The sequence below is a fragment of the Puccinia triticina genome, chromosome 8A, assembly GCF_026914185.1.
Source record: "Puccinia triticina chromosome 8A, complete sequence".
Lineage (NCBI taxonomy): Eukaryota > Fungi > Basidiomycota > Pucciniomycetes > Pucciniales > Pucciniaceae > Puccinia > Puccinia triticina.
The window spans coordinates 483,719-508,592 of NC_070565.1; the positions used below are offsets into that span (position 1 = coordinate 483,719).

The window sequence follows — 24,874 nt, forward strand, 5'->3', positions numbered from 1 at the left end:
CGCTTTTGTACACAGTCCGATTGAGGAAACAATCTACGTGGATCCGCCTGTAGAATTATTTCCACACCTTGAAGGAAAGGTTCTCAAACTCAAAAAGGCCTTGTACGGTACTCAACAAGCCAGCCGATGCTGGTGGAAACACTTCAAGAGTCTGCTACATGGATGGGGGTTTGAGTGTGATGAAGTAGAGGAGTGCTTATATAGGTACAAAAAAGGAAAATCAATCATCATTGTATGGATACACGTGGATGACGGGATCGTTTTTGGGAACACCGAGCAAGACATCAAATTGCTTCAACAGAACATGGACAAAAGCCTCAGACTCAAATGGGATACGAGACCCGACAAACTTGTGGGTATTAGAATCGAATACAAAGATGACACAATCTGCCTCAGCCAACATACGCTTATCGATCAACTTGTGGACAAATACAAACGCGAAGTGAACCCGAATTTAATCACAACTCATACTCCACTGACAGGTGATAATCTATCGACATCGTGGGGTGAACCGGTGTCGGCGACACTCTATCAGTCCCTGATTGGGTCAATAAATTATTTGGCCTTAGGCACTCGACCTGATTTAAGCTTCGCGGTAAACTACCTCGCGAGATTCAGCACAAATCAAATTGAATCGCACTGGGCTGCACTATCCCATCTAGTTCAATACATCTACACAACACGATCTAAAAGACTGGCATTATCGGCAACGGGCAATGAGATGGTAACCTGGGTGGATGCAAATTGGGGAGGCGAGTTTCAACGTTCAACATCCGGTTTCATAATCACACTCTTTGGATCGCCGGTTGCTTGGGGATCATGGCGACAAAAGGTGGTGGCAACCTTGACTTGTGCGGCGGAATTCATATCTCTTGGACAATCGGTCGATTTCCTTCTTTTCCTTTTACCTATCATCAAATCACTCGATGTGAATCCTAAGATGTCAATCAAATGTGACAACAGAGTGGCAGTATTAATTTCGGACGACAACACATTGAAAGGCCGAATGAAGAGTCTCAAACGCAACTTCTTCTTTGTTAACGACGCGGTCCGGGAACATCAAATTGACCTCAATTGGGTTTCAACCGACTCGAACATAGCCGATTTCATGACCAAACCCGTCAAGGCGACAATCCACTCAATTTCCATGAAGAAACTGTTCCCTTAAACCTTCTGATCTATCTCTCTCAGTCTTGTTATTTTCCTCATTTCTCACATTTCCCCCGTTTTTTTCTCAATTTTTTCTTCAAACAATATTGTATTTAGAGGTGTGGAGTTTGAGGGGGGGTGTGCAAACTCCACATTTGGAGTGTGGAGGTATCAAGAGTTGGGTGAGGAGGAGAAATGAAGACTAAGCGTTGATAGCGTCAACAAGCAGAGCCCAGGAGGCCCCCGAGGACAAAGACAAAAGTGTCGTCGCAGAAATCTTCTGAATCTGCTGTTTTTTTGATTAGTTTTATTTTTATATTTATGTTTATGATTTTGCTTTGATGGCCACTTGTATGCAATGCAGCATGTGGTACCCTGGTGGTACCACATTCTGCAATATTTTACCTGCGGATTTGATCTGCTCCGCCCCCCCCCCCCCCCTGGGTTACCTTCCCGGAGCACAGGACCACCGTTGGTGGTCCCCACGGGAAGCTGAGGCGCATGGTGCACAAGTCATCAGCTCAGGATAGCATCTCGTGGGCTCAACCCGCCCGTGGGTATCACAGTGAATCCACGGCTGAAGGACCCGTGGGCCCGACCTTCACGTCGGGATCACAGGGAATCCACGGGGATTCCATGCGGAGCCAAAAGCTGCCGTGGAATCCACGGGTGATCCTCCCGGTGGTGACCCCGTGATTCCCTGGACCTCCAGCCGCTGGTCCGACCTCGCGCGCGGCTACCACGTGGAGTCCTCATGGATTCCGCGTGATTTCCCCGTGGATGGACTCCCCAGGTGTAGATTGGGAGGTCTGAGGCTGTTGGAGATTATGTGATTAGGTGCGAGCTTAACTAGGCCTCTGGGCGGGAGCGGGAGCGAGCAGCGGAGCTGTCCACGCCAGTGGAGGCCTATACACCATGGGTGCACTAAAAGTTTTGGAGGTGGTCTTGAGAACGAAATTGGTTGGATAGTGGTTTTTGGGACCAAATTGGTCTGAATTTGGTTTGGGAACCCATTTGGTTACCAATTTTGTTCCCAAAACCATTTTGTGAGAGAATGGCCACCGTCCTCTAAGAGATTTGGTTTTCAGGACCAATCTCGCAACTTTTTCCCAAATGTTGTGGGATTGGTTCTGGAAACCAAAATGGTTGGTGTAAAGGACATCAAAACCAAAAAGGTTAGCAGAGCAGTTCCCAGAACCAATGGAAGTTCCCAGAAATATTTTTTGGAACCATCCTTAAGTACATGGGCAGGCAGTCTGACAACTGCAAATGTGGCAAACTGGGGACTGCGGGCCGCGCAGCAACTTATACCATCTAAATATTTATGTCAGACCGGCCACAGTTGCTTCCTCCAACTGGAGACTTGAAAATCCCCCCAGTTACTTCCATCTTAATCACTTCATGACCTTTGTCCCTCTTCTCCATCCACTGCATGCCGGGCATTGCCCATCCCACATCTTGTCTTGCCCTGTCGCCTGTCCCGCTGATTGCCTTGTTTTTTGTCGCACATAGTTAGAGTTGAGAGAACTAGCGAGGATGTGCAATTCCAAGCAAGACAAACCGTCGTCACCAGAACCGCCTTCCTCATCTTTTTATTATCATTTTGCAGCAGAGGAGAGAGAGAGCCAGCAAGAAAAGGGTGATCGGGACTGTTTTCGGGCACCATTGACGACTGGCGGTTATTCTGACGATGTGCAGTCTTGGCTGGATGCTGACAAATGAGCTGGGGAGCGGGCAGGAGCGGGGCTCAGCGGGGAGCCGACTGAGTGCGACTTGACTCTGCGGCGGCAGTATCCCAATGACGGCGACATCCGCGGGTCTAGACTGGGGAGGGCGAGGGCGACGGGCAACTGTGCGGTTCCGGGCGGAGACGTATCCGGGGGTGGAGACAATCAGGCTGAGGCCAATGCGCGAGTGGATCAGACCCTGTACAAGATCCTTGATGACTTTGACCTCAAGGCAACGCACTTCTGGGTCCGTCTCTCTTTCCCTCTCCCCTTGTTGTCACACACAAAGCTCATGTTGATGTTCAACACCAAAAAAATATCGGAGGGAACGTGTTGAAGTAACGCAAATTGGCGCTGAAGGCTGCTTGGCGGGGGGACCATTTAGCGGTGCACACCTGGTAGGCCCCCACATAATTTCCTGCATCTTTCTCTAAGGGAACTGAAGTGTGGTTGTTAGGTCGCATTTGCATCTGACCATGTTGACGAACCACCAGATCCTGGGCGAGCTCGGCTGGACAATGCTGAAGGACAACAGTAATAGCCTTTACATTTCTGACTCGCCTTACGATTCGTTTCCCGCATCCCGCGAAAACTCTTGTATATAGTTCTCCGCGTACTCGACATAGATGTTGCGCGTCAATTTGTCAAAAGGCTTAAGACATAACAATCAAATGTTTGCTAAGAATTAAATTTCATTGAGTCGAGATTACACAACGTGGGAAAAAAAAATTGAGAATACAAGCTGCAGTTGAGGTCGTGACACTCGTTTATATCCCATGCAACAATAAAATGGAACAATACTTGGCCCTTTACTACTAAAAAACTAAGTTTGGTAAATTGCGGGATGCATGCAAAGTACTTCAGCAACCGGTCTGACGTGCCCACTTATACCGTGTGACCCAAAGACAAAGGAGACCCGGGGAATAACGCTTGTCCGAAGAAAGACGCAGCTTGTACAACGCCGCCCTTTGTTTCGGTTGAGAGCCTTTTCGTAGTCGATTAAATAATTCCCTACCCACTAGCGAAGTAAGCCACTTGAATGTATCTCTGGTGTGGATGATGTCCCTAATCAGGTACTTACCACTCCGAAGTCAAATATTGATTTGTGTACAACATTAATGATGCCAGACCAATTGACTGGCTTGACAACCAATAAGTCATCAACGTTCGAGACTCGTGATAGTGCGACGTAAAGTTGTCCATGCGAAAAAACATCCGTTTTGAGGTAAACACCTACCCTTCTCAATGTCTGGCCTTGACTCTTATTGACGGACATTGCATAAGCTGGGGCCACAGGAAATTGGTATCTGAAGAAGGATAGCCCAGACCGGCCACTTCCTTTGCTGTGCAGCTTTGTCCGCGGCAAGGTGACCACGTTCCCGGCAAATGGCCCGGACATAAGTCTGCCTATAATATAGGCGTAGCTGACGTCATCAAGAACTATCCTTGAGCCGTTGCACAATCCCTTTTCAATAGCCATATTCCGAATTACAACCAACGGCATTCCGACTTTTATTTTGATTTCATGTTTGGGAAAACCGGAAATTGAAATTTTATTAAGGCATTCCTCAGGGAGTGAGCCGAAAGAGTTGGGATCGGGCGTATCTAGAGACTTGATCATGATGGATCGACCTGTCAACATTCCTAATATTTCGGCGTTGAGCTTTCTTACGTCGCGGTTTAGCGGCGCTAGTATGCATCTCTCGTTCAAGTAACGCACTGCAATGTCGTTATTTGAATTACAAGTCGCATTCAGATCGTTGTAGACAAAGGATACCAGCTTGGCTCGCATTTTGTCTTGAGTCGGGAATGACATCACATTCATTCCTTTCAATTCGATTAAGCTAAAATCTTTAACTTGATTATCGCCTTGACCCAGCGCCAAGAGGGCCTTACCAAAAACAATATTCTTAGACCTCGACTCACACGGGCCCGATAGGGCCCTGGCGAGCCGCATATTTTCAGTCAGGTGGAAAGAAGTAATGGATTGCCAAACGGCAGAAGATTTGATTGTTGCGTGCTGAGGGGATGGGAACTCGTTATATTTGACGACCGGTAAGATTTGGCGGAAGTCACCGGAGAAGATTACAACCTTCGCGCCAAAAGGAGCATCCGAGTCGCAAAGTCGTTTTAGAGTCTTATTTACCGCGTCAATCGCATTTTTGTGGATCATGACAATCTCGTCCCAAATAATCATGCGTGTTTGTCGAATTTTATCTGCCAGTATAGTACCCGACTCAATCGGACACTCCGCGTCTTCTTGAAGTCAATTGGTATCTTGAAAGCCAAGTGCGCCGTCTGCCCACTGGTAAGCAATAAAGCGGCGACTCCAGAAAAAGCGACAACAATGATATCAATCGAGCTAATATTTGCTTTATCAATCAGGGTGTTGAGTAGAAATGTTTTGCCGGTCCCACCCGGACCGTCGAGGTAGAAACACTTGGGTACTCGCCTCTTCATGACATCATCAACAGCGGCGTAAAATTGAGACTGGCCCAAGTTGAACGATTCTCTGTTCGCCTTTAACCTTGTCATCAAGACGGCAGGGTCTTCCTCCCCGCGTTCCTCGGCTCGAATTGTGGCAAGCAAACGCTGTTGCTTCATGGTTGCCTTCAAGCCGCAAGCGTCAAGAGAGGACCCCATGCCCTCCACCAAACCTTTCAATTGGAAAAGGGCCAATACTCGGCACTTGTGGTCGTCCAATTGCCGTGAGTATCGTTTTGACATATCGATCCGGCAACAATCGTCCGTGAAATTCATGTAGTGCTTTTTAAACAGGACTTTCGGGTTGGCCGGCGGCGAATGTACGCACATCATAGCAAAATACATTGTCAATTGGTACCCCGACTGGACACAAGACGCTTCTTGTAAAGCTTTTTCATATAGGAAATTGTTCACCAAGAGGCCTAGTTGATTGCATGCCAATCGGTAATTGTCAAAGACGGTGCCATCGACGGTCCTCATATCTTCATGCGAATTCATTCCTTTGCGGTGGAGTAGCAACACACGCATGTAATACTTTTCCCCAGCCAGATAAGACACCGAGAATAGCCGGCCGACAACGTCAACACGAGTCTTACGCGGGATCCATTCTTTCTTCGCCTTATTCCATGAAAAGTAAGCGGGTACCTCCTTGTAGAAGAGAGTTCTGGCTCTCCGCCCATCGGCGCCTACCGCGTCGTCTTCGTTGAGTTTAAGGAATTGCGTCAAGCTGGTTTGAGTAGCCTTGCCGCTGTTGATCTGGCCCTCCAGGCCTTCTTTGCCGTCGAAGTAAACCAGCTGCTCGTTCTTATCGTGAATGTTGAGCCAAGTAACAGCAGGTGATCGGCCCGATAGTGGGTATTTGAATAACCTCCAACACGCTGTAAGCAAAAACAGCGTCAGCCTCAAGTATTTTGCTTGTTGTGAGTGAAGCAGCCCACCTTCAGGAGGGCTGATGTATCGACCATCTATGTAGGACTGGACTTCGCCGTCCCCGGCCAGAGACATAGCTAACCTGTCGTGGCCCTTCGTGATGTATTTATAGAGATATTTGATCGCGGATGAACTCGCGGGGACCTCGACATTTATGTGGCAGCAGAATGCGCGGGTAAGGTATGGCGAATAGGGAACAACCAAACCGTTGTCAAATGTCGTCGTATGTTTGCTGAACGTACGACCCGAGTCCCGCCGCAAGTATACCGGGTAAGTGCCGTCAATGTTGATTGTCCGCTCGCTGAAAGGCTTAGGGAAGCCGATCTTACACGATTTCCCGTTCCAACATGGCCGATTGTGACAGGGCCCGTGGAGCATGAATTCATAAACAAGGGCGTGTAGTATGGGTGAGCCAACCGGGTTGGGTATTTCAGCTGAAACGATTTCGTCGATGGACTCCGGAGTCGCGGGCCGATCTCGTTCATGTAATGTCAACATTAGATGCAAGTGCGGCAAGCCGCGCTTTTGAAACTCGACTGTAAATACGTACGCGACAACCTCGCCGAGACGACCCATCTTGATCAGCACATTTTGAGGTAAAACACCCGCGTCACAATTGTCGGGTGGTCGACCGGGTTGTCTCCTGCAGGTATTTCCTGGAGAACTTCGGGCCATTTTGGGTTTGCCGTCATGGTGATGAAGAGCGAAGGCGGACCATATTTACGAGTGATCGCCATGGCATTGTGGTACAATTGCTCCATGCCCCTCGGGCTGCCTATGAACGTCGCTGGGAGAATCACGCAGCGACCGGTGATATTCGACTGATTTTCTAAGGACTTGAGTAGTCGGTTGTAGGTCCCGACCTTGAGTTTGTCCTGATTGCTTGTGATGAATTTGAGCCGCTGGCGCTCAACGCAGACGCACATGTCGACCAGGATCTCTTGAAGCAAAGATCTACCAGCAAGTATGGCTGAAAACTTTGCATTTCGCTTGAACAACATGAACGCGAACCATTCAAGAGGGCCAACCTTCCTCCCCTTGACTGTCATAACTCGAGATGAATGTTAGTGAATGTTAGGCTAAGAGTTAAGAACTCATGCTCACCTCTTTCAGTCGAGGCACAGAATAAATTATCCCACTGTTGCTCGCCGAAGGGGAAGAAAAGTGGGTACCTCATTGGGAAATAAGATGAGTGCATGTCCGAAATGCATTCAAGCCCATTGTCGCGGCGATGGAGGAGTATTTGGCGGGGCTTGATGATATTGCCGGCGCCCTGGACAACAATGGCGACCTCGTTTGCAGTCGGGCAATTGTACCGCTTTGGGTTGCTCCCCGGCTTTGGGACGCCTTGCAATTTCAATGTCCTTGCGTTTCTCGCCTCGAGAATATCCTTAGCGGAGCGGAAGACTTTCGCGTAAGGGTTGTGTCCGTTCAGATACTGCAATAATTTGAGAATCAGGCCGGGCTCCATACTTGCCGCTTTGCCGGAGTCGCCCGCTTTGCCCTTTGCCTTTTCAGCTCGATATTCCGCTTCGCCAAGCCCCTTATCCCCAACGACATAGATTTGCGCGAAGCCAGCCGCGGATCCTGGTGCAGGCTCAATGCTTGAAATTCTGTGTGTAAGCGCGCCTGAAATTTTGAAGACATTTATACCGAACGGGCCTTGAACAGAGTGGTCGACGTTTGCGCTGAGTGAGGTAAATGCCAGCGCGTTGTTATACATCCTAAGCAAGCTCTGATAGTTCTTCAAGCCTAGAGAAAAAACAATTGGTCAGTTGACATTCAATTCCCGGAATCAGGACAACCCACGTCTGTCTTTTGCGGTGAGCAGGAGTTTCATGAAGGTTGGATATTCGCGCGCGGACCTGTCAGCTGAAGGCAGAGTTACTTTATCCTTCTGGCAGCAGGTCGAGAATGAGGGCTTGGCCTTGACGCGTTCTCCGAGGGTGGCTTCGTCCTTGTAATGAAGCGCCTGACACTTACTGCATTTGACATCGCAAGGTCCGCAGCTATGAGGAACACTGTACGACGAGCAATTCCGGAGTGAAGCCTTGTAGGTAGGGTGCGTGCTGTTGCGCACTTTTCCTTTAGTCTCAATCATTGTACCGGGTCTGACGAGACCAACGTTTGGAGCAAGAAGCGAATCCTAGAGTCGTGCCGTCCTGGAGATTGATTGTTTAGTCAATCGGATATTCAACCATTGATTGAGTCAGCTGATAAGGGATTGACAATGGACTAACCGTTGGCCGTGATTTGTACGCACGTGGCAGCTTAATCGATTAAAACCTGGGGCGGCCGATTGTCTACGTTGTTCGATTTGATTTGCGGCGGAGGAGATTGGAAACTTCTGGGCGAGGGCAGGTCACGGTTGAGTTGAGACTACGAGGAATCTAGAAAGTCTGGAATGCGGTCGGAGCGGCCAAGGCCTTGACTTAGATGATCAGGGGTAAGGCCGTCGACAGCCTAAGACTTGAACCCTGTCGGGTGTCACCAGGTGTTGTGTCTCGCGCTACATCCTCATGACTCATGTGTGATATGTCATAGACCGGCCCAGCTAGAGTCATTTTATTCCCTGTGCAATTATTAATGTCGAGATTATATTCAAGTTGAACCTGTTGCTATCATATGTTGTGTCACCAGGTCATATACGAATGGGAGTCTTACGCATGACTGTTGACGGCGATATGCCAGCTGCAGTAAATTTGCTCATCTTGCCGCTAGTGTTGAGGATATAATCACAAAGTAACCTGAGAGTTTACGGCCTCTTCTGCTCATTGGTGAAGACGCCTGTGAGGTAATATTTCAGGCAACGTGAGCTACTAATACAAGAATGGGCAATAGTATCCACAATAAAATTTTCCATGTTGGGATGCTGATGTGAAATGGCTGCCGCAAAGATTGGCATACAGCTAATCGCAAATCTTTGTTTTGGTCGAGTGGACGGGCGAATGGTTTTTCTCATTGATATGCGGCCTAGTTTATCTATATACATGGACAAGCATAGAGGGAGACGGGATACATGTTTTGCTCAATTTGTATTGCGGGAAGAAATGACGGGAGAAGTAGAGCATTCGGCGCGTGTTGTGTCTCCTGAATTGAGACGAGGAAGGGGAGATTACAGATGGGCTAAGGTTACTAAGGCTTTCAGGTGCATCGATTGACGACCTGATTAAGAGGTATGATCCTGTTGGAGCCCCAAGAAGATGAACGACGTGGAATGATAGGTCGCGTCGTGCAAATAAGTTGGCCTGAACGCGGGAAGATCGGGCGCGGAGGTCGGAGATCATTTAGCGTTAAAATTTCTTCATACGCTTGGCCGCCTCTTGAAGGATGGACTTTTGTGGCCTTCCACGCTTCGAGGACTCAGGCGCAGCAGGAGCGGGTTCGGGTTCCGGCTCGCTCGCATCAGCTTCTTCTTTGTCAAACATGGCCTCTTCTTTGTCGTCCGAAACGTCTTGCGCTTTTTGCTTGCCTTTGGTCGGGGTCAAGTTAGGGGGAAGTTTAGCCGCCGGGGCTGGCTTCCTTGCGGAGAAGCTTGGGGTTATAGGGCTTGCCCTTGAGCCACTTGGGGTTTCAGGTGTCGCGCTGCAGGTATTCTTGCCATGAGATTTAGGTGAGAATTTTGTGCTGTAGGGTTTACGTCAGCGCGGTGTTCATCAGATACGGCCCAACAAGACTCACAGCTTCTTCTTTATCTCCCCTGAGCCATTGTTGCCGGCGACCGCGTCGGCAGGTTTAATTTTGCCAAGCTGGTGGCCGTTGGTTACACTCACGTGGTTAACCTACGATCGATGAGCAAAAGTCAGGACAAATTTGGATAGGTTAGGCCGACAGGAAACCTCACGAGAACTACAGCCATGTTAGTCTCCATGTCGAAGTCGATCAGGCGGCCGATGATCTTAACCTCGCGACCAACAGCGTATAACGAATGCGTCTTGATAAGATTTTTCGTACCTGGAACAATATATTTCACGTCGAACTTTTTGTGGCCGCGATTCTGGACCGCGATGAAGGGTCAGTTAAGTATTATATGATGGACAAGCAGCGAACTCACTTTGGCATCCCAGTCGGAGTGAGCGACTATCACTTGAAGACTAACACCTGTGTCGGCGGCGTCGGGGGCGACCTCCTGTCTATGTGTTATGAGGCCAAGGCTTGAGATAAATGTTTTATTGGTAAAATCTGGTTGGTTGGGGCCAGTCGCGCAGACGCGAGTAACTATATCATGATTATAAGACAAGGTGGGGGGGCACCCATCATTGGTGGCAATCATCTTACCGCTAACTGCGTAGATGAACTCGGATTCCAGAACGTTGGTAAGCGCGGTGTTTGTCACCAATTAAACTTCGAAATTCTCGGACTTCTCATCGGTTACACCGCCGCATTGGATGAAGCTCGGGGTTTTGACGAATCCGTATTGGTTGGCTCGGACTGTATCAAAGGTTGACTGAAGCACAAAGTTAGCTTTAATGTGTGCAGGGTAGTGGGAAAGGAGGAAAGTGTGTCGCGGTTAAACACTTACATCTGTTGGAGGCTCAAAGTGACTGGAGTAGGTGACCGGGTGGTTGGGGACTCGGGAAGAAGACATATTGGTTGCCTGGGGTTGGGATAAGCAAAGAGTGGCAGGTAGGATAGTTGGCTGATTTGCGAGAGGCGATGAAATTCGAAGATTGGCTGTATCTAATTGGGGTGAAGTGTGTGCTGAGATGTGCGGTAGTGTGAATGGATTGTGGTGAGTTTATGACTTGGTGACAGGTGCATTTATGCAAAGGGGATGGTGGCTGAGGAGTTGGACAGGGGACGGTAGCAAGACAAATTGATGGATGAGAGACTGGGCAAGGCAGAAAGCTATGGGATCAGACCGGTTTGGGCAAAAATGTGTCAGGTCTGGGTAGAGTTGGCCAGGCGCAGTCGAGTTGATTGAAACAAGATGCCGGGCAGCCGTGTTGAGATGAACTTGCGGTCAGGGTCTTCACGACTTAGTACCTACCAACGCGGCGAGGAGAGTTAAACTGCCTGGCGTTGATGTAGAGTGTAGTTAGACTGGCTGGCTCACCTTGAACAACTGGATTAGTATTAGCGGGTGAGATTAAGCCTAGCCGGGCCGAATAAGGGGAGTGTGCGTGATGGAGGAGAAACCGTTGTTTGGTTGAGGTTGTCAGTCAAGGCGGAGTTGGTTCGGACCGGATAAAGGTCCGCCAGGGCCAAGTGGTCATGCGTTTTGAATTGTAGTTTGAACGAGATTAAGCCTAGCCAAGCCGAATAAAAGGAGTGTGCTTGATGGAGGAGAAACCGTTGTTTGGGTTAGGCTGTCAGTCGAGGCATAGTTGGTTCGGACCGGAGAAAGGGCCGCCGGGGCCAAGTGGTCATGCGTTTTCAACTGTAGTTAGGGGCAGCGAGGGGGTAAACACTTAGTGGTTGGCGAGCCATGGTTGCAGAGGTAAGAAGTTGGGTGGCGTGGCTGGACTTGCCTGGGCGAGCGTTGGAGTACAGTGTGCTGGAGCGACCAAGTTTGAGTATCAGGAGAGGGTCAATATCCACACGCAAAAGATGAACCTAGGCAGTCAAAAAAAATTGTGGCATTCTGGTACTGGTAGGGCAAAGGGATTGGGTGTCAGGGGTCTGTTGGAGGGCCTGTGGCAGTGAGTGGGTATGCAGATTCAAAAGCGTGGGTTTAGAGTTGCCATGGAAACTGAGGTCGGTGGCTTACTGGAGGTTACATTGGTTACGGTTGGGAGAGCGACGACCATGTGGGTGTTTGGGTGAGTATAGTGGTTGTACGGCGGGTGCTGACAGATGGCGTATAAAAAGGGGGCCTTGGGGAATGTTAATCGCCAGTCATCTCGCTGTGCTGCACTTCCAGCCAGTGGGTGACTCAACCCCTCCGCTGTCGCACGTGCGCAGTTTGAGGTTTAAGATTGGTGACCCCCCTTTGCAATTGCCTTAAATGCGGCGCGCTGGGGGTCATCGGCACAATACTTGCAGTCTCTCTAGAAGGGATTGGGTATTGGGCAGTTTGTGGACTGTGGAAATTATTTGTATTTTTTTTTTGTAAATTGTTAAGGGGAAACCCTTGATGTTTGTTTTTGTGTTTGTCTGTCTTTAATAAACTTAGATAATGAATTGCATCGCATTGCCAGTTCTTGTCAAAAATGGTCAACGGAATCGGACCTCTGAATTCTCTGATGTTTTTGTCGAAGTACGGAGTAAACCCTACATCAAAATGGTTAGGCAGGGACCCCTTGATGAACACTATGGTCGTTTTATCCGCCGGCCTTTTAGCCACGTTAACAGCTGGGTTTATCGCGTTGCTTGAAGAGGATCTAAGGATGTCCGGCTTGTCCGGTGCCAACAGAGATGTTGCGTCACCCATCTTCCCATAGAGCCTTAAAAAGAAGTCCGTCGATTTCTTATCGCCCCTCGCGAAGGCCTCTGATGCTCTGTCCCAGACCTCTTGACGATTGGTTTTGTGTTGAACAGATTTATTGGAGATTGAACCTGATGCATTGACAGTCTTGGAAATTTCTAACAGCGTCCCAGTACTCCCAGCAACCTTGGTTTCCTTAGGAGGCTCCGTAACGGTCACCGCTCCTGGTTCAACGATCAATGGCAAGTTCAATAAGATGGCTTTGTATCTGGACGCCGTGTCTTGATCTTGACCGTCTTTTAATGGGTTAGGGATTTCTAGATGCAATCAAGCAAATTATGATCCAATATTATATCAACATCATATCGAGCAATTTACGATTGATTATGCATCTGATAGACCATCTCAGCAACTTTGAGAGTGGCTAACCTTTGAAGCTATCTTCACTGTCTGTGTCATGGGACAACACAGTATCTTTCTTGGCGGTCTCTTTCCCGAGTGCTTCTCCTTAAATCGCGTGACAAATGCGGTAGAATCAAAACGGATGTAAGCGCTAACCATCTACTTAGGTTGCATGAATATTCACTAGGAGAACTAACGACTCAATTTCTCCTGTATTATGATGGACGGCTTGCGTCTCTCTTCATCGGTAGGTATCGCAGACATTTCAGATGTGCCGGCAATCGGTCCTGCTGTCGCGGCCTCAGGTGTCTTGTTGTTCCTCTTGTTTGTTCGCTTAACCATGTCTTCAACCATGTCCTTCTTTCTCCCGGTAACTGACAAATTTGAATGTGATAGCTGAGAGGAATCGAAAGTAGTATGATTTTAAAAAATTTTTGAAAAGGAAACTGCCGGTGCAGAGCCGATGAGTTTCAGAGAGATGATGGAGAGAGCTTGTGAGGAGTCTTTGTGCGGGGACAGGCGAGTCTCAAGGAGCTAGATTATGAAGGTTGCTGTGACTGGCGCATGAGCCCGGTCTCAAACCTAATTGCTCATAATCTAGCCTCGACTCCCCCGGCCTGGCCTGGGCGCCCTCCTTTGCGTGCTTGGACCTAGGCGACCTCCCCCTGCGGGTCTGGTCTCTGTCCATACCGCAATAATAGATCCTTGGCAACCGGCCGGACCCCAAAATCAGTGTATAGCTGCTGAGTTGGAGTCAAGATCAGTGGGTCATCTGGGAGCCCATTGGGGTCTTTGCGGGCTCCCTCAGGGTTGGTGGGGTTCAAGAGCAGGAATGGGTTGAATGCCACGCAGGGGTGCCCTCATTCCGTTGTCTTTGCGGTGGGCGGCCTTGGTCAGCTGCATTGGAAAAGGGCTTGGTTTAATACGGCGGGGGGAAACAGGCTGACGGAGGGGGAGGGGGGGTGGCAGGAGGAAGAGGCTCATGGATCATGGACTGTGCTTACATTCATCATCTGGGGTAGCAAGCCGGCGGCGGTTTGAGGGCGTGGTGGTGCTTGCGTCGAAGGACATGGCAAGGGATGGGATGGCTGGATTGGCCAGGAGAGCTGGGGGGCGTGGGAATCTTGGTGGATCCAGGCGGATGTTTCTGCGGTTGGCAAAAGTAACAACAATAACTCCAGACAAAACTAGACAAAAGTACGTAGAGTAATGGTAAATCTTATGTATCTGCTACAAAAAATTAACTCCTAAAGCGTATGATGCATCTCCGAGGCTCATCAGCTACCCTTGGTAGTACTGCCGGAACTCCCACAAACCCGGCCAAAGCGTGCCAGGTTGTCCTCACCAGAGAGCAAAAAACTCTGAAGTTCAATTTCGCCGAGGAGAACCTGGTCAAGCCAAATGATTTCAGAGTTTATATAAATAACCTCCTCCACCATTGCCATTTGTGTGCATCCATCAGTATACTTTCACCCTTGCACTATACTTTCACCCTCGCACTATACTTTCACCCTTGCACTATACTTTCACCCTTGCACTATATTTAGCTGGCAGGCCCTTTTATCTACTTCTGAGCTTGTATTGCGACTTCTAACCTTGATTGCTTATCAAGATTCACTTGTTTCTGAGCTAGTCTCTCCCTTTTCCACCTTCTGGTCCTCTCATTTGCCAAACGTTATCATACATACCCTATCCCACCGCGCTGCTTGCTTTCTCCGCCGCTATAATTTAATCATTGTGTTCTCACAAGCTACCGCTTTGTGCTTGGTTCCCGGCGGGCATCTTATCTTTCCAACCTATCTCACCAACCTTATCTTTCATTCCACACATCCACCAATTGCTTCCGTCACTCTCCAAACTCATCTAACTCGTCCACCCCTGTCGGTACCCTACGTACTACTGTGTAGTCTATGGGACCGCGTTGCCGAGGCTAGCGGACAGGTGTTTTCGGCCTCTCGCGCGCCCTCGCTACATCTCACTCCCCCTCCTGCCATTTGTATATGTAAACATGCCACTTGGCCTAGAGGACCTGCGGAGCAGCCTCGCAGCCAGTATCCGCCGGCTCGGATCAATAATCCGCCCATCTGCCCCTATCACGCATCCAAGCCAGAGCCAGGACCCTGACACCGGTCCTTGGTGTCATAAAAATCCAACAAGTCACGCCTCCCTCACCATCTGTGAACACCCCTCAAAAATCAACCGATACACCCTCCGCTACGGCTCCATTCCATCCGACCCACCTCAAAAATTCACCTCCGCCGGATTAATCTCAAACTGAGTGTACGTCAACCACGAACAACATATCTAATATGGCCCGCCGGCGGCGCAACGACCCCACATCCTACTCCAACACTGTGGATCATACAGGGACCTCACGAAGACGCCGTGCCCGAAGGCGACGCAGCAGGGAGTCCTCCTTAGAGCGAGTGGAGCGAGAGGCGTACCTCACGGAGGTTTCTGTTGCTCAACAACTTGGATTTATAGATAGACCAACAGCCCAGCAACCAGACAAAAGGCCTCTCGAGAACCAAGATACCCTCTTCGAGCCGCAGATTGGAAGCTACGCAGACCACGAAATTGACAAGAATCCAGAGATACTTCCGAGCGCTGCCCACGCGGCATATTTCCGAAGTCGTCGTTATGCAGAAGATTGTGAACGGATTAGTCAACAATGGAGTGAAATCGAGGAGAAAACAGCCGCGGCTTTCACCGAATGCCAGGAAACTTACCACAACTGGACCACCCTTCCTAATAGCTACGACTTACCCCCCGGCACTTGCAGTTGTGCAGCAACCAATACTCGAAAGCTTGATCTTATTGACATCACCAGTGAGCAAACAAGTAAAGATTTTAGTGACATACATACCCTCATACTTACATCAGTTTTGGTGTAGGCTGAAGTGCCGCTTATGTACCTTTTTGCAAATGCATTCCAGATGTTGTTTGGCTGGTTTACTACGGATATGTTGCAAGCTCGCCAAAAAAGCCTCGTACTGCATTTTCAATCCGACTCATTCAATTTCATCACATGCTTTGGGAGTCAGCTGTCCTATCAGCTTCATCGTTTGTGAAGGCACTTTCCAACTTTCTCAATAGTCGAAGCAAGTCCCCCTTATACGCCCGCGGCCTCAAGAACAAAAAACGAGACCTTCAAATACCCTTCTCTTACAGTGTTGATCTATATGCTCGAATCAGTTTGATCCAAAAAACAGTCCAGGACGATGGTTTGAATAGCTCCGCATCCGACCGCTGGGCAAGCAAGTGTCCTTGCTGTTTTGGACCAAAAGAGGGTGAAATAAAGGCACACCCTCATGAACCAGACATGATCGTGGCCTTGGATGGCAATTTCCAACAGCGCCACTATGCCTATGCCAGCAAGGACAATCCTGCCGAACATCAATACCCAGACAGTTTCATCAGGCCTTCACAGATAGCTGCCGATGCTGTATTGTTCACTGCGACTAACTCAGCAGCTGCCGGGATTGATGTAAGCTCACCGCATTAATTGCTAGTCATCATGATTCATCCATCACTCCCAGCTGAATGAATGAATTGTTTTTTGATATTTATGATTCCACTGCTACTCAGCCGCCATGCTCAGACTCTCACAAAGCAGCCAACGATACACGAAATGAAACTACATGGGAAAAGTGTGATGACAACGGTCTTTTTGCAAGCACGTGCCATCACGACATTCCCTTAGTCTTTGTCAACATCTATAAAACCGGAGAAAAGTCAGTTAAGCCATAACACACACTCAAAAGAAATATGTGCAACGTATCAAAAAGAATTTGTGCAACATATTAACACTGCATTTCATCAAGGCTTTACTACCCAATTTCTATTATTCAACACCTACTGGCGGAGTTTCCACAAAGTCGCCTTGGAATTCTATATGACCTTGGCTGTCATTTGGAGGCCCACATTCGGAAGGTAAGAGCTCGTCACATTCATTCATAAAAGCTGTTGCTTTACAAATATATTGATCAATCAATGGATGTTTGGATCCCCCTGCTACAAAAGAGGGAATTGATGAGTGATTGGATAGGTGACCTGACTTTTGGCACATCCGTATTTCATGCCTATGTGCATGAATGGTCATGCCAGGTAAAATACAACCCACGCCTCAATAGCTGGTGGGGCCTCTCTGATGGCGAGGGCCTTGAAAGGATGTGGTCTTTCCACTCCCCCCTCATTTCCACTCCCCGTGTTTCTACTCGATTACATCGCCTTACTTCCCTGCAGTCTCGAGCAGAATATTACTCTATTCTTTTGAACGAGATGGCAGGCAAGATATTTTTTCTACCATGTGGAATGTATTTTGTATTCAAACAGCTAATCCTGCTAATTGTTTGGAACACTGTAGCTTACTGGCTATCAAAAAAGTTACATCACTCAAAGGATGTTGCTGACGCAGCTTTGGCCGCACTTGCAAAGCTCCATGCAACACCAAACCAACATACCCCTGGGCAAAACTATACCAACCAATTCCTCGAAGAACAGTGGCAGCTGGAAAAATCTTACCACCTCAACACTGACACAACGGAGCGACATGAAGTTGAACTTGGCCGTCTGCTCTGCCTTGAAGAGGAACTCAACCTTGCTTGGTATGTTTTCCTGTTCAGACATCCCCAAGTCCATATTCTGATAAAATTCAACTTATCATAACAGGAACACTCTCCGGATGACCCCGGAGCAAGTACTTGTCCGAACCAACACACTTGTCAGAGTACTGAGGTTGCTTGAGGAACAGAGATCTGTTGTAGGTACCGCTGGCGTAGCTGATGACTTGTTGGGTAGGTTAAATTTTTATCTTCCTTGAAAATTTATTCTTGACTGATGTTCCCAATTGACACTAGCTGAACAACGCGATGAAATGAAGAAAATCTGGTATCTAAAAACCAAACTCCGCAAGTCATTCTTGGCTCTTGTGGAAGAGAAGCAGCCCTTGCTGCGAGTTTGCCGGGCAGGTGAAAGTTCAACACTAGGTCTGTGATGACTCAGAAGCGCAACACTTCTCTCTTTGCCCAGCTGACAACTTTCATTTCTCAATATCCACTCTTAGGGACGCGTGGACAGCAAAAGCTGCAAGATGCTCTCCGCAAACGGGCTGGAAAACTTCGCACAGTGCTTGAAAGCTACAACAGCCATGTAGCTGCCTTTCAAACAACCAACCCCAATCGACCAGTCCCACCCACTATTGAGTATGGCGAACTACTTGGCTTACAACCAGACGATACGTTCTGGAACGATGGGCTCTTCACCAACGCCAATGAACCGTGGGCAGTGGACCCACTTACCCAGCAAGGGATACGGCACCTGGCTTCTTATCAGCGAGCTAAAGAGGAGAAAAGGCGGCTTGGATGGGAGGTGAGAAGAGCAATGTGATGGGCAATTAATCAGCATAATCTTCACATTACCATTTTGATACACCTGTTTTGGTTTGCTCAGAACTTGCAAGCAGAAATTCCGACCTGTTTGCAACCCTTTTTCAACCACCGACATCTTTCTAGTCAATCAACGGTATCTAAGATCAAGTCAATCAAAGTCATGATTCATCAAAGCTTAATTCAGATCTGCAATTTGCAGTTAGACTGGAATTGTAATATCATAGGTGTCTTTGAGGGTACTCAAACCCAAACAGGCGACCAGATTCTTGTATCAGATTGGAACACTCAGATTGAACAAATTAAATCCACAATGGCGCAAGGGTGTCTTTCGCAAATTCCTGGCGACCTTGACGAAACCCACGTTCAATTACTTGCAGGTGGCCAAGTATCCAACCCGCAACAACCGGCTGGCGGACCGCAACAGAACCAAACCAATGTCTTATTCTATGTAAACAATCTAAACACACACCAACCCTTAGATCGTGGAGACATTGATGTGGATGGCGATGAAGATGCGGAAGGGGAAGACTATGTGGAAGGGGAAGATAATCTTGAGGATAACTACCTAGCTGACATGGAGGGCATCCTTGCCAAGACAATGTGTGCTGATCTGGAGCAAGAGCATGGCATACACATGGGCCAGGATTCTACTTAAACAGATTTTTTCACATCACATGTTTTAAATGAAGTAATCTGAAAATGAATGAACATCTAACGAAGGTTGTTTGCTTGCTTAAAATGTTGATTTTGAGTGCCATCATTTCTTTGCAATTGTTTCTTTTTTTCTTGAAGTTGCAGAACAGTTTGCATTTCCACACCAAGCTCTCCTGATTATGCAGGATGTGGTGCACACATATTTCTTTTGACTTTCTGGAAATCACACAGATTATATAGGGGCTTGATTAATTTACCACAGATTCCCAAAAGTAGCAGACATTGAGAGGACTTATTTTTTACATCCCAATAGTGCCTCTGGGACTGTTAACAGTGCCTCTGGGACTGTTAACAGTGCCTCTGGGACTGTTAACAGTGCCTCTGGGACTGTTAACAGTGCCTCTGGGACTGTTAACAGTGCCTCTGGGACTGTTAACAGTGCCTCTGGGACTGTTAACAGTGCCTCTGGGACTGTTAACAGTGCCTCTGGGACTGTTAACAGTGCCTCTGGGACTGTTAACAGTGCCTCTGGGACTGTTAACAGTGCCTCTGGGACTGTTAACAGTGCCTCTGGGACTGTTAACAGTGCCTCTGGGACTGTTAACAGTGCCTCTGGGACTGTTAACAGTGCCTCTGGGACTGTTAACAGTGCCTCTGGGACTGTTAATAGTGCCTCTGGGACTGTTAACAGTGCCTCTGGGACTGTTAATAGTGCCTCTGGGACTGTTAACAGTGCCTCCGGGACTGTTAACAGTGCCTCCGGGACTGTTAACAGTGCCTCCGGGACTGTTAACAGTGCCTCCGGGACTGTTAACAGTGCCTCCGGGACTGTTAACAGTGCCTCCGGGACTGTTAACAGTGCCTCCGGGACTGTTAACAGTGCCTCCGGGACTGTTAACAGTGCCTCCAGGACTGTTAACAGTGCCTCCGGGACTGTTAACAGTGCCTCCGGGACTGTTAACAGTGCCTCCGGGACTGTTAACAGTGCCTCCGGGACTGTTAACAGTGCCTCCGGGACTGTTAACAGTGCCTCCGGGACTGTTAACAGTGCCTCCGGGACTGTTAACAGTGCCTCCGGGACTGTTAACAGTGCCTCCGGGACTGTTAACAGTGCCTCTGGGACTGTTAACGGTGCCTCCGGGACTGTTAGCAGTGCCTCTGGGACTGTTAACAGTGCCTCCGGGACTGTTAGCAGTGCCTCTGGGACTGTTAGCAGTGCCTCCGGGACTGTTAACAGTGCCTCCGGGACTGTTAGCAGTGCCTCCAGGCTCCAGGACTGTTAAACAGGGCCTCCGGGACTGTTAAGGAGGCACTTTTAACAGTCCCGGAGGCACTGCTAACAGTCCCGGAGGCACTGCTAACAGTCCCGGAGGCACTGTTAACAGTCCCGGATGCACTGTTAACAGTCCTGGATGCACAATTAACAGTCCCAGATGCACTGTTAACAGTCTTGGATGCACAATTAACAGTCCCGGAGGCACTGTTAACAGTCCCGGAGTAAAAGTCCCAGAGGCACTATGAACAGTCATGGAGGGCCAAGGCATTTGTGAAACTGGAGCTCCAAATCCCAAATTTCTTTTCAAAATTCAACTGACAACTCCCATAAAATCCCCAGACCAATTTTTGCTTCAGGGGATCCCCAGACCAATTTTTGCTTCAGGGGACTGGGGAAAGAAATCAGAAACAAATCTTCCCAATTTCTACTTCATTTGGGAGTCAGAATTTTAATTTTGATGAGTAAACTAATCAAGCTCCTAATGGGTAACAACACACATGTATATTTTTTGATGTTGTTGGGAAAATAAGGTCAAAGTGAGCAATCATCTTTCTTATCCCACAAAACAATATTTTTAAATATGGAATTTGAATTTCCCAATTGTATCAACACAGATATGTATCTGACATGTAACAGTTGAGCAAAAAAATATATATCTTTTGATATTGTGGGTCAAATTAGGCCCACAATAATCAACCATTCATTTCTTATCCAAAAAATATCTTTCATTGATTCAAGAAAAGGGATTGATTGGTTTGGAATGACTTGATTTGATTACCAACATCAAAACATGTGTGCAACATCAAAACATATGTGCAACATCAAAAAATCAGTGTGTGTATGTGCATATGTGCATATAATACTTTAGCAAACACAGATATATATAACTGGTCAAAGTAGGTCATTCAAAATTGATCCATCATATTTTTTATCCCACAAAAGAGCATTGTTCAATTTTGAATGGCCTAACTTGATCAACAACATCAAAAGATATTTATGTGACAATGTGTGCATATAATGGTTTAGAAAACACACATATATCTTACAATGTTATTGGTACAATTATGCCATCAAAAAAGTGACCATCAATATTTCTGATCCCACAAGAGAACATTGTTCAATTTTGAATGGCCAACTTTACTATTCTACATCCCATGTCTTACAAGAATTTAATGAGATAGAGCAAATGGGTTCAAGTGACTAGCAGGCCTTGTTTTTGGGAAGACATGATATATTGATACCAATCTTTGTGTTTAGCCAGCAGTTGGTTGAAGACCTCATTTGCTTTGACCAACACTTAGTGCAGCCAGAATTGTTTTCCAAAATTCCCTCCCCTGCCCCCTGTTAGACCCACTGTGGAAAAAAGCTGTAGTTTGTAGAACAGAGACTCTTGGAACTATGTGTTCTTTCAAGGTGACATTCAGTAGTATTTTTGGCCAATACATATTTATGTGACAAGTCTTTGAATTCTCCAAGCATCTCGGCTTGCTGAGTCCCTCAATCGGAGGCGCGGGGGGAAGCTCCCCCGACTCATATCGAGGGACTCGGCTCAAGCCTACACACCTCCCTACATACATATCGCTCTAGCTTAACTAAGCCTCTTGAACGGAGGGTCCGGGGGACCCCGCCCGGAGGGCTCTCCGCAGGAGAGGCTTATGAGTTATGTCTTGATTTAAGCAGGAGCAGAAAGGATCTGCTACACTAAAAATCCCAACCAATATAGAAAAACTGAATACACAGAGCTGTAGGTTCTGTTCTTGCAATCAATTTGAGCCACTTATCTATCTTGTAGCCAGAAAAACAACTCCTGGAGTCCCAAACAAGTGGAGCCTCATTTGGAAGACTTGTGCATTTTTGATCTTTTGAAAAGGTCAACAGATTGAGATAGAAAAAATCTGAGTAGACCAAAATGTAGAGAAAGAAAAGTAGCATAGGGTACAGATAGGGCATATTGGTGGAGAGGCTGGGGGAGGAGCTATAAAAATTTTAAAAACCTCTCAGCCAAATGAACTTTCTGCTCCCGCGTAAAATTTGGGATAATGCACAAGTCCCTCCCTGCGGGAGGGGCGGCTTTGCCGCCAGCCACAGCGCTCCCACCAGGGGGGACTTGTGTTAAGTTAGCATATCGCTGAACAAATCAAACTAACTCGATAAATTCAAACTCGCTCTACAAACTGATTAAGGAGCCAATTCCTTTAACCTCCTGCTGGATATTCTGATCACGGTATCAATCAGTTGCGCAATCGATCGTCACAGGATAGATAACGGTACTGATCGCTTTTCTCATCTCAATTGCTGACTGTGGCGATAGGTCATGGGATCGATCGCTCACAAGCCTCTTTGATTGATCACAGGGTCGATTGCACAGGGTATTGCTTGCTCACAGGATCGATTGCTCACAAATCCCACGGTACTGCTTAATCGTTCCTCATCTCAATAGCTCATGGGATCGATCGCTCACAAGCCTGTTTGATTGCTCACAGGGTTGCACAGGGTATTGCTTGCTCACAGGATCGATCGCTCACAGTACTTATTGCTTGCGGAATCGATCGCTCACGGGATAGATTGCTCGCTCATGGTACTGTTTAATCGCATCTCAATTGCTTCGCTCCCCAATCAAAACAGAATGATGCTGATTAAGGCCATCCGTCGAGCTAGTCAAGAAGAAAATCAGATTGAGAACAATGCCTGCAACCCCAAGTGAATCCAGCCTCTCAGAGTTGGATTCAAGCCTATCTGCACTCAGCCTCCTCTCCGACTCTGATAACGAGCCCCTGATTAACCGGCACCCTGTGCACCCCCAACCTCCAGAAGAACGAATGAAGGCTACCTCGGTTCCACACTCTGACTCAGATGATGAGCCCCTGATTAAACGGCGCACAGCGCAACCCCTACCGCTGGAACCCACGCAGGCCACCCTGGTTGATTCCAACGATGAGCCCCTGATTAAACGGCGCACAGCGCAACCCCTACCGCTGGAACCTACGCAGGCCACCCTGGTTGATTCCGACAATGAGCCCCTGATTAAACGGCGCACAGCGCAACCCCTACCGCTGGAACCTACGCAGGCCACCCTGGTTGATTCCGACGATGAGCCCCTGATAAACCGGCACCCAGTAGCTGGGAAATCATCTGTTCGGAACATTCCTGCTAAGAAGAAACGGATAAGGAAAAAAACTTCGTATGTCCTCCAATCCTATGCTCAGTTAGCAAAGACCTCAATTTTATGCTTTTGCTAATCCTCATTCCACGCTGTTTCCTTATGATACCTCCCTGACCGCTCTTGCTGGGTCTTTTTTAATGCTTGATCTGCACTCTTGGGCTATACTAAACATGTGATTGAATTGACGTACTATACTATGGCAAATCTTTCCGGTGGACGTAAAGTTCCATGAAGGCTTATCAGCATAGAAGGTCCCAACAGCAGAGGCCGGGGAGACGTACCAAAAGGAAGCAGCATGGTATAAGCAGCACACTCACTACAAACGTGATCAACGGAACGCTTTGTAAAACAACTCGATTTCCGGAACCATGCGACCTTTTCCCCAAAATCACTTCCGAATATGTTCAAATGAAGGAAGATAGGCAGCTTGCCAGATATCTATACGAGTGCGGTAAAGGACCGGAACCATCAAAGAAAACGATTTACAAGCAAAAGCCAACTGCAGCAGAAATCAATTTCGCCTACGACTATGTCAACGACCCATCCTTTACACTTTACCATTACGGACACATCCGTGTATTCGACGGCACTAAAAACGACCAGCTCATAGCCGATATCCACTTCACTAATCTCAGTACGCTATCCGAATCTAGAAGGGATGAATTGAACTTCTTGTGTTTGTTTCTCCATATGGCCAAAAAATTCGTCAACGCAGTAAACTCGCCTGGCCGTTCTTGTGGCGGCATAATGTGGGCTATTGGGTGGAGAAAGGCAATGGCGGCACTGGAGATTTTGGGGATCTATTGCAATCAGAAGCAACAGTGGGCCAGCTACACTAACCGTAGCGTTAGCGTGGCGTAGCGTAGCGGAATTCCGCTAACTTTTAGCGTAGCGTTAGCGGAATTGCGCCTTTCTGCGCTAACGCTACGCGCAAAGGGTGCGCAGCTAATTTAGCTGTTAGCGTAGCGTTAGCGCAGATGCGCGCAATTGCGCTAACGCTACACACGCAGGGCGCAAAAGAGCGCGGGCTACGGTACGCCACAGTGCTTTCAGCTGAAAAAAAGGCCTTTTTTTCCGCTAAAGGCGCTGTAGGGACTGTAGCGGCGCGCTAACACTAACATACAATTGGCGCGCTGTTAGCGCCGCTGAAACGTAGCGCAGCGTAGCGGTGCTAACAGCGCGCTAACGCTACTCAAAATGAGCGGGCGCGTTTTGCCGCTACGCTAACGCTAAGTGTCCCTGTAGCGTAGTGTAGCGTAGCGGCCCACCGTTGTCAGAAGGCCATCGATGACAACCCTGAAGAATACGCTCAGCATATCCACGATTCAAAGA

The 24,874-nt window shown here is 48.0% G+C and overlaps 5 protein-coding genes across 5 annotated transcripts; 4 read left to right on the forward strand and 1 right to left on the reverse strand.

The window, feature by feature from the left end:
• Nucleotides 1-2,685: 2,685 nt before the first annotated feature.
• Nucleotides 2,686-3,481, forward strand: PtA15_8A50 (uncharacterized protein; the record flags this gene model as incomplete). The annotated part of the gene is made up of 3 exons (XM_053171948.1): nt 2,686-2,841; nt 2,941-3,123; nt 3,371-3,481. The coding sequence occupies 3 exons, from the start codon at nt 2,686-2,688 to the stop codon at nt 3,479-3,481; spliced, it is 450 nt and encodes a 149-aa protein (XP_053022704.1).
• A 7,885-nt stretch (nt 3,482-11,366) lies between these two features.
• PtA15_8A51 (uncharacterized protein) lies at nt 11,367-14,130 on the reverse strand (the record flags this gene model as incomplete). Its single annotated transcript, XM_053171958.1, has 2 exons — nt 11,367-11,539; nt 14,064-14,130. 2 exons carry the CDS (start codon nt 14,128-14,130, stop codon nt 11,367-11,369), a joined length of 240 nt encoding a protein of 79 aa, XP_053022705.1.
• Nucleotides 14,131-15,067: 937 nt separating this feature from the next.
• On the forward strand, nt 15,068-15,337 carry PtA15_8A52 (uncharacterized protein; the record flags this gene model as incomplete). Its single annotated transcript, XM_053171969.1, has 1 exon — nt 15,068-15,337. One exon carries the CDS (start codon nt 15,068-15,070, stop codon nt 15,335-15,337), a length of 270 nt encoding a protein of 89 aa, XP_053022706.1.
• A 31-nt stretch (nt 15,338-15,368) lies between these two features.
• PtA15_8A53 (uncharacterized protein) lies at nt 15,369-18,214 on the forward strand (the record flags this gene model as incomplete). Its single annotated transcript, XM_053171980.1, has 6 exons — nt 15,369-15,888; nt 16,272-16,546; nt 17,497-17,666; nt 17,731-17,855; nt 17,919-18,016; nt 18,125-18,214. 6 exons carry the CDS (start codon nt 15,369-15,371, stop codon nt 18,212-18,214), a joined length of 1,278 nt encoding a protein of 425 aa, XP_053022707.1.
• A 4,849-nt stretch (nt 18,215-23,063) lies between these two features.
• Nucleotides 23,064-24,209, forward strand: PtA15_8A54 (uncharacterized protein; the record flags this gene model as incomplete). The annotated part of the gene is given in 3 exon segments (XM_053171990.1): nt 23,064-23,560; nt 23,830-24,176; nt 24,196-24,209. 3 exon segments carry the CDS (start codon nt 23,064-23,066, stop codon nt 24,207-24,209), a joined length of 858 nt encoding a protein of 285 aa, XP_053022708.1.
• Between the last annotated feature and the right edge of the window lie 665 nt (nt 24,210-24,874).